At 29.8% G+C, this 9824-nt stretch overlaps 1 protein-coding gene across 1 annotated transcript; it reads right to left on the bottom strand.

Annotated features, from left to right (window-relative positions):
* Positions 1-3203: 3203 nt before the first annotated feature.
* LOC116017632 lies at positions 3204-4659 on the bottom strand. The gene is made up of 2 exons (XM_031258250.1): positions 4417-4659; positions 3204-3657 (listed from the first exon to the last, which is right to left on the bottom strand). The coding sequence occupies exons 1-2, from the start codon at positions 4508-4510 to the stop codon at positions 3527-3529; spliced, it is 225 nt and encodes a 74-aa protein (XP_031114110.1). The 5' UTR covers positions 4511-4659; the 3' UTR covers positions 3204-3526.
* Between the last annotated feature and the right edge of the window lie 5165 nt (positions 4660-9824).

Raw genomic sequence — 9824 nt, 5'->3', positions numbered from 1 at the left:
GGGTCTATGTTCACAAGTTTAAAATTTTATGTTTATAATTTTAGATCTCAATATACAAACTTAACATAAAATTATGAAATTGTGAACATGGACCCGGGTCCATGGCCTAACAACTGATATATTCACCTCTTCATTGAATAATATATACTCTGCATTACACTTATTCCATCTCTGAGGCTAGATCTCATGACCTCCTATATGGGAGAGTCACTACATGTCATCTAAGCATAAGGTATTTGGCTTTTTTTTTCTTTTCTTAGAATATGCTAAATGTAGTTTTATGAAATATTAATTTTGTCAAATGTTTGAAAATCATTTTTGGGTTTTCAGTATTTGTGAGATGGTGAAAAATTGAAGTCAATGGAAAATAATTTCCGGTCAAAGGGACAATAACTTGATTTGACTGGAAAATGACTTATCTTTTTTTTTTCTTGGGAAGTCATTTTTCGGATCCACTAGCTTCTTCCAAGAATGCTTCCTCGTTTTTTTTTCTCGAGATTGCTTCCTCGGCTTTCTTCCGTCATCCTCCGATTTCTATCTTAACTGGTTTTTGACGAAAATCAATCTTGTACTGGTTTCCGTCGAAAACTAGTACTCTTTTTTAAAATATATTTTGTTTGTTATTAGGAAAAGATTAGTTGGCCAAAGCATAGCTATTGTGAAATCCTTTTTAGTTAACAACAATTAAAATTTTAATTATACAATTTTGTTTATTTTCCAGCAAATGAACCAAACACACAAACCAAGACAATTTTTTTAAAATGTAACCAACCACGAGAAATGAAAATATTTTTTAAGAAATGACTCATTTTCGAAAAGTCATTTTCCTGATTTCAAACACACCTTAGATCAAAACATTTGACAAAATTAATATTTCATAAAACTACATTTAGCATATTCTAACTTTGTTGGCACTCCCACTTGAACAACGACCCTACCAAAGCCGCAGGATAATATTGCAAAGAGCAGGAACAATAGAGAATAGGTCAAAAAAACATATAGCATGGCAGGCAGATCCATAAAATGTGCTGCCAAAATGAATTATTGGATAGGGAACCACAAGCTAAAGGCAAAAACAATTCACATGTACCTTCACATTATTAATTCAGTTACTTGTCTACTTGTCTACTTTGATTTCATTTTCACTAATCCAATTATTTATTTTTTAAAAAATAAAATTGATGTTGATATTAATTATGAATATTTTTTTCCGAATCAGAAGGGGAGATTAAGAAACATCCACACAAACATCAAATCTTGAACTCCACTAAAACAATTCACATGTTCACATTATAAATTTAGTTAGTTAGTTGTCTACTTTGAATTACAAATTAAAACTTCATTTTCACTAATCCAATTATTTATTTAAAAAAATAAATTGATGTTGATTTTATGAATATTTTTTTTGTGGACAAAAGGGAAGGGGGAACATCCAGACAAACATGATCAATTTATATGTTAACATATCTTTCTTAACTAATTGACACCCAAGTGGTTATTAAGATCACATCTTGAACTCCACTAGAACATGATAAACCACCTATAACCCAAATCAAACAAAAGAAATTAAGGATTAAGGACAAAAGTACAATTATTGTCTTTGTTCTTCAACTGTTTTGTTTGGTTTGGTGAGTAGCATTGTCTTTGGTCCTCAACTCTTGCCATTTGTGCCCTACAAAGAAAAGTACAAGACATCTTTGAATTTTTTCTTCTTTAAAAAAAAATAAAATAAAAAGAAGTACAAGAAGTACTGGCTAATGTCCTCCAAGGTAGAGGACGAGTGGCCACAATTTATTCCCTTTTACCTCTCTCCAAGATCGTTGGATCAACTGCGATTTAAAGGTCCATTTAAAAAGGAGGAAAATGATTTCTGAAAAATATTTTTACTAACACCATTTTAACCCTATCACATTGTACGCGATTTTCATAGTGCAGTTTACGTCTCATGTATGATTTGGATTATTACACCAGAGAAGAAAATTTACCCATTATGCATTATATTGAATACTCATCATCCAAAAAAATAATATAAATAATGTGACGGGGAATCTAACTCATTTTGATTTTTTTTTTGGGGTAATATTTTATTTCCTATTCACATTTGTTAATTAGAAAGCTGCAACTTGCATCGAGCTTTGATAAATTTAATGATCACCACATGTGCCTCAATAATGCAAAATGCATTGAACTACTTGTACTTTATTCTTACGAATATTGTAGCTTAAAAAAAAGGTTTTCCTATCTTCTTTGAAGTGCTTTTTAAATTAGATAAGAGATCATTCATTTAATTTAATTATTGCAAATTTCCATTTAATATTTATTTGAAAAGCTCTTATTAGATAAGATATACAGAATATTATTTTTAATGAATTTATTATATTTCAAAATTAGCATTTTTATTCTGAATAATTGTAAATAATTAAATATATTTTAAACGATTTTTAAAAATAATTTTGAATATATATATATATAGAGAGAGAGAGGGGAAAAAAAAAAGGACTAAGAAATCTTACAAGAGGGAAAAGTAATCCCCTTCATATTATTTGATTAATTTTTTAAATTTATGATAGGATTAATTAATTCATTGGTATATATTGGCTCTATTTGGTAAATAATTAGCCTATCAGCTAATTTTAGCATATTTGATCATTTTTAAGTTGTTTGACTTGGTTAAAAATTCAATATATATAAATGTTTGGTTAATAAGTTTTTTGTAATTCCAAAATACTAAATTTCAAAAAGCTACTCAAAGCAACATTTTCAACTAGTCTTTTGAGAAAAGAAATCATACCAAACAGCTATTAGCTAACAGAAACACTTTTCTACAAATATTATCAATTAATTATACATTCTAACCCAATCAACTAACAGCATCAATTAATTATACATTCTAACCCAATCAACTAACAGTATCAACTAATGGCCATTTACCAAACAGTGTCATTGTCAAATTAGGGAGTCTGAAGCGCGGTATATATGCAAAAAAAGAAAATCTATAATATGAAATTGATCAACTCAAATTTCAATAAACTCTCCTGAGATGAAATGGTTCCTATGTAATGAAGCGAATGACGTTTTAGTAAGTTGAAAGAGATCATATCAGTATGGTACAATCTCATCCACCTACAACTTATAGGTATGATATTTTTTCTTTATTAAGTATATAAAACAAAATCATGAATATTAAATAGTATAAAGTGATAGGGTATCCGATAATAGTCGATCCGATCCATTGCTCTTGAAATAAGGACATAAACATAAAATTTTCGATGAAAAGGATCTATTTGTAAATAAGTACAATTTAGTTGCCACCAGCATCATATCACATCCTGAGGGGGCAATTTCTAAATATATATTTCCTACTACCCACAATATAATTTGTCTATCTCCTTGGCTGCAACTTCTTGTCTTTGGGCGTCGTCTTTCTTCTTCCCACCTCATCAACAAGAATATATATATATATATATAATAACTCACTTATATATACAATTTTCTTTCTTTGTAGTTGTTATTTGCAAAGCAGTCCTTATGAAGAAGTGATATTGCATGGCCGGGGCTTAGACTTGTCCAAAATTGACCACATCACCTGTACATCCTCGTATCCACATGCCATCACTTCCCCATGCAAATCCGCTATCCTATTATTCTCGTCTTGCCCTAAAACCAATACAACAACATTCAATTTTGGGAAATGAAAAATTTTACAATTACAAAAAAAAAAAAAAAAAAAATTTACTTTGCTTTACAACATATATATACTCTATATTTCACATCTAATTTATAAAATTATACGTTATACTTTACCACTTGTACTTTATCTCACTATTTATTGCAAATAAAACGCTCAAATTATAACTTAATTAAAGCACACAACTACTAGTATTAAATTAAAGCGAGACGACTTGGGCCACAGCGGGCCCATCGGTTAATCTTGTGTTTTCATGGTCCTTTTTTTTTTTTTTGGTAATCCTAATCCGCCCTACCCTGACCCACGAGTTTAGTTCATTTGGACACTATTATACACAATATTGAAACTCATGTCATTGTAAAACTTCCCAACAATCCAAATTTGATTCTACATATATCCGATCATCTATCAAATTTTAAAGAATCTTGCAACTTAGAATGACCGGTGTATTATATAAAGTTGTACCTTATATTTTACAGATTGTATTCTAGCTCACTATGTACCGCTGTTAAAGTATAGAGTACTTTATATTTTACAGATTGTATTCTAGCTCACTAGGTACTACTACTAAGTACAAAGTACAACTTTATAATTAATCCATGTAATTGTAAAATTACCCAAACATGTTTCTACTATACATCGGATCATTCTATTCACGAATAACAAGACAACTAAGATGACCGACACAGAGAACAAGATCGATCGAACTAAGGATATGATTTGCATACCTTCCTGTTGGGATTTCTTGTCTCGGGGTTGGGGATTGAACAACGTACGAGCTTTCCTAAAAGGGGTGGTGATGGTTCGAACCCAAGAAGCCATTGAATTGGGGGATTATTGTGTTTGATCAAAAAATAATTTGAGCAGCTGTTTGGGAGAGAAGAGGGAGAGAGAGTATAAATAGGTGGAAAAGGGGAATGGGGATGTGGGAGAAAGGGAAGGCAAGATCCGTGAGATGAGCTTTTTTCAACTGGAATGGGTTTAATTTGAACTTTGAAGAGAAGACTTCAATATACATTTGTTTATATATATAAATAAATATACGGAGTATATTTATGTTTTTTATTAATTTAACAAAAATTAATAAAGAAAAAAAAGAATGGGATGGGTGGGGAGGGGACTGTGTAGAGCACATGGCGCACGCTCCCTTCATGTGAACTCTCTTTACTTTTTTTGGAAGTGACGTTAAGGATTGCAGTACCGATTGACCATCATCCCGCACAATTTTTTAGGATTTTTATTATCGTTTTTGTGTATTCATTCATTTATTTTACTTTTATTAACTTTTGATTATAAAAATAAATGTATAATTTTGAATTCAAATAGATAATAAAATCTTTAAAATGTATGTTATATTATGATGTCAAAATAACGTTACATTTTAGGTTGTCATATTGTGTTTAAACACATTCATAACAGGAACACCTAAGTTTGAGCAAAATTTATTGTAGCAATGAAAAACTAGACAAATGATCATTCACTTGTCCGTTCACCTCACTCCATAACACTTCATGAGTTGAAGATCCAAAACACATTCTAAAGGACTATTCACTTGGGCATCTGTTAGATAGCTCTAATTTTTGTTTTGTTTTTTTTTTATTATTATTTAATTTGATCATCTTTGGTACTTCAATATTACATTTGACTTTAATGATTTAATTTATTTGAAAATGGCCGAAACGATTACTTTTACTCAAATGTGAAGAATTGAATTAAATTAATCAAATAAAGCAAATAATACAACGGTAGTAATTCACAAGTAAAATAAGATTAAATACTCCGTAATATAAACAATTGTGTATTTATTGGTTAACGTACCATATCAAACTATAAAACATTATGGGTGCTTTTGGTTCGATGGAAATCGGAATCGGAATGGGTATCAAATACTTGGTAATGATAATGGATTTTGGTGAAAGTATTTAGCATGTTTGGAAGTTGGGTGGAATGGGAATGATTATTAATAGTTGGGGAAGAAAGGAGGAAGGGAGATGAAACCCTTATTTAATAAGGGTATGGGTTTTGTCATTAATAGGATATTCCAAACCCATAGTAGCATTCACAAAACCTATCAACCAAACACAAGCAATCACTTTCATACCCATTCTTTATGCCTAAACCCACCAACCAAACACACCCTATATTACTCTAAATTAGATTATTAAATATAATCATCAATCATTGCATGTTGAACTCAACTTTTATTATTATTATTATTATTATTATTATTATTATTATTATTATTATATATAGAGCATTTGATCATGAATAAATCACTAATTATTAATTTTAGTTGAATATTGTGATCTTTTATGATTTGTGTTGAAGATCGTGCATTAAATTTAGTCTTTACAATAGTTGTTTACTATTTTTCTACTTACAGAGTTTCAATGCACATTGTCTTCTTCCAGAGCACATTGTTGTGCGTGCCTTAAAGTGCACATTATAATGCCTTCCACAGCATTTTTTTAAATCGTAGATGGCGAACTTTTTTTAAAAAGATTAATTAATCTTGATCACTAATTACTAATTTGACTTGAATATTGTTTGTTTGTTTATTATTTATGATCGTTTATGATTTGTATTGAAGAACCAATATTAAATTTAATTTTTTTCAATAATTGTTTTAATTTTTGTGCCTCCCGTGCTCAATTTTTACCTTCCAGTGCACATTGTCCCTTCTTTTAAAGCACATTGTTGAAGTTCCTATGTGGCGATTTTTTTATATCTAAAACTGAGATTCATTCTATTTTTCACTCGCGACTTTCGTCTCACCCGAACAGCTTCGCAAAACTAAGTAGCTAGCCAAATCTGGGAAATGGGGCGATTAAAATTCTTATCATCACCGTACCGTCATCAAAATAGAGGAAAAAGAAAACATTATTGTGATGGAATCAGTAATCTCTTTGTCAGTTCCGGCCGGGCTTAGGATTCTCCGATTCTGTAGCAGTAGGCTTTTCGATGAATGATTGATCATGTGTATGTTGCAAGATTGCATGCTGTGTTGTACACTGTGAACATTGGAAGTAGTAAACCAAATTATAATATTATTATATGCCCTATTGTATTTTTATTCTACTTGGAATTTCCGATGTGTTAATTAGTTATGATTTTATTTTTTGAATTACTAGAAAAATTTACCATTATTATTCGTTGAATGTGCCCTAGATAAAATCTACTCATATATAATAGTTTACAAAATTAATTATGGTTCTCGATGAGATAAATGAAATGTATATTACCCAGATAATCTAGATCCGATCAATTCTAAAGACTTCTTTATCTCTAAAAGACTGACCTCCAAGATCGGTTTAATTTTCAATAATAAAAGCATCACTTCAGCCACCATTATCTAAAATTGATCGAGAGTCACGTCTTTTTGTGTCATGACCGACTGAGCTGCCAGTAGCGTATATATACCACGTTAGCAATTTTTTGACATTTGATTTTTGCTCCACCTCTATAAGAGTTGCACTCCACCAAAGGGAGATCTGGAACGTTAGTACATTTCTGAACCTAGCTAGAGCCAAACGCACATGTATCATGGAATTGTGCATTATTACCATAATCAATAATATTATTACTTTACTTCATTATCTCTCAACTATATATTGTAATACTTCATAGTCCGATCCTGGTTATGTGCGGCTAGGACGACGACACATATCCCCAATTTTTTTTAAAAATATTTAATGTATAATTATTACTTTTATATAATTAAAATTTTAGAATTCAGAATTTAGTTTTAATTGCAATTGAAAATAAAATTTTAGAAGAAATTGACATCAAAATTTTGAGAAATAATATGCACAACAAATATTAGTACTTTTGAATTAAATTTTGAATTGTATTTTTTTATTTACTGAATTTTTATACATTATATTTAATTTTGATAAAATTTTTATTCAATATTTATACTTATAGATTTAAAAAAAAAAAAAAAAGAGTCCAAATTTAACTAGTAGAATATTAGGAATGATCCCGAATTTTTATACATGGACCACCATGTTCATAGTGTAGATCATAAAATATTTACACTATCAATTCTAAAGACTTATTTACTTTTGGTTCTTTTCTCTTTCTCTAACTTGCATTCAATCAATACAAATCACAAGACAAAAGTAATGCTCGCTAAAAATACATTTGACTTAGATCAGAAAAAATGGTTTAATAATATATATGTGTAGTGTGGAATGGGACCACTGGCCAAGAATAGGGGTACGGTTGAGGTTTATCCTTTAGGGCTTTAGGCATGGAAGAATTGAGGTACGGTGGTGGTGGGGGAGGGGACGGCTGGAGCTGTGGCCGGCCATGATTATGTATGTAACACTGCACAACGCCACGAGATACAATGTGATAACTTTCAGGATATACATACATACATATACATACATACATATACATACATACATACATATATATATATATATATATATATATATATATATATATATACAAATATACACCACTCAAATATGCATTATTAGGTACCCACACACCACTAGGTATGCAAATATACACCACGTTAGCAAATGCATCATTAGGAGCAAAGGTGTTATGGTGCATTATTTTGGGTGTGGTGTTTTTTTGTTAGTGTTTTTGTGTATTTTCATTGTGGTGCGTTTTATAACATTGAGTGGTGCAAACCGCACCGACCTTTTATATATATATATATATATATATATATATATATATATATATATTCTTTCTTTAATATATACCATTCTTTTTAATTTAATTATATTAATTTCTTCTCCATATATAATATACATGCATTGCTTGTCTGCCATGTGGGATAAAAGTTTGTCAGTAACTTTTTTTTTTTTTTTTAAATTGTAATATTAAACACAATTATACTTTGGAATAATAATATAACAATTGACTTTGCATGTAAATCACTAAGTGTCGTGCATGTGTTCGAACATATAAATTAGGATATACTAAAATATACATATATACTTGTTTAGGTTTAGTTATTACATCGATTCAATATTTCTGGATTTAAATCAGATTAGAAAAATGGGTTTTATGCTTGATGAACAAGATTTGGACTAGATGAATGAGCCGAGCATGAAATAATTATGTAACTTCATTTGTTGTCATGTTTTCAAACTGTCATTAGCTTCAGTGTTAATTCAGTTAATTTAATATTTTTTATAATATAAATACACTCAATAATAAACATTTTCATTTTACAATGGTTCGCGGCTGATAAGTTTATACTCACTCGGTCTTATTTTACCTGTTATATATATTTATTTATTTATTTATTGATGTCTAGATTCCTAGTGGGTACATAATTTTTAAGACAAATTTTAATCACTTAAGAACAACATTTCACACCCATTTTTGCTCATCAACCCTATACTCGTTCATATATCAACGACATAATTTCATATTTTGAAATGTTGTGTAGTTTTTTTAATTAATCCACACTATAAAATACATCTTTTAATAAAAGTAATTAAACAATCATTCACCAAATTATTAATCTCTTATTCAATTCATTCAATTGGTCTATCTATTCTTCACAAATCACAACATTTGTTATTGTAAAAACTCTCTCAATACTTGTAATTTTCATAAATGGCTATAAATACATTCTCTCTCTTTTACTGCTACTGCCGAGAGGGAAGATAATAAGATATGGTAAAGAAGAGGAAATAATAGATTTTTTTGAGCATTATTGACTCTGTTACAATGCAGTTAATATCGCCTTCACTGAGACTTAAATCCACATCTTTTATATGGGAGTGCAACTGGGTGCCACTAAATCACAAGTTCTTAGCAAGAGGAAAGAATAGATGGAAAGTGGAAAAATATATATCACTCACAAAGTGCCAAAAGTTGTAAGTTATATACTAGAACAAGGAAAAACATACACATATGTAATTGACAATTGACAAGACAAATCAAAATATAAAAAATGATGGTTGTGATGTCACTATCATAATCTTCGGTAGTGGATCGTTAACAAAGTAATTGAGCTACTTACGATAAAAAAGACTACATCAAAATTTCGATTAACTAAGTTACTCGAGCTAGTAGACTATGCCCAACGAGATATAACCCTAACAATACTAATTACACATATTTATATACCTCTTTCCAATATAAATTGGATTGTTAACACAAG

The sequence above is a fragment of the Ipomoea triloba genome, chromosome 4 (genome assembly GCF_003576645.1).
Source record: "Ipomoea triloba cultivar NCNSP0323 chromosome 4, ASM357664v1".
Lineage (NCBI taxonomy): Eukaryota > Viridiplantae > Streptophyta > Magnoliopsida > Solanales > Convolvulaceae > Ipomoea > Ipomoea triloba.
This window is presented reverse-complemented; position numbering and strand designations above follow the sequence as displayed.

Excerpts from the sequence above, each read along its gene's own strand:
- LOC116017632 (XM_031258250.1), bottom strand. The coding sequence starts at position 4,510 with ATGGCTTCTTGGGTTCGAACCATCACCACCCCTTTTAGGAAAGCTCGT. Across the intron at positions 3,658-4,416 it reads CAAGAAATCCCAACAGGAAG|GGCAAGACGAGAATAATAGG; the intron begins GTATGCAAATCA and ends TATTGGTTTTAG.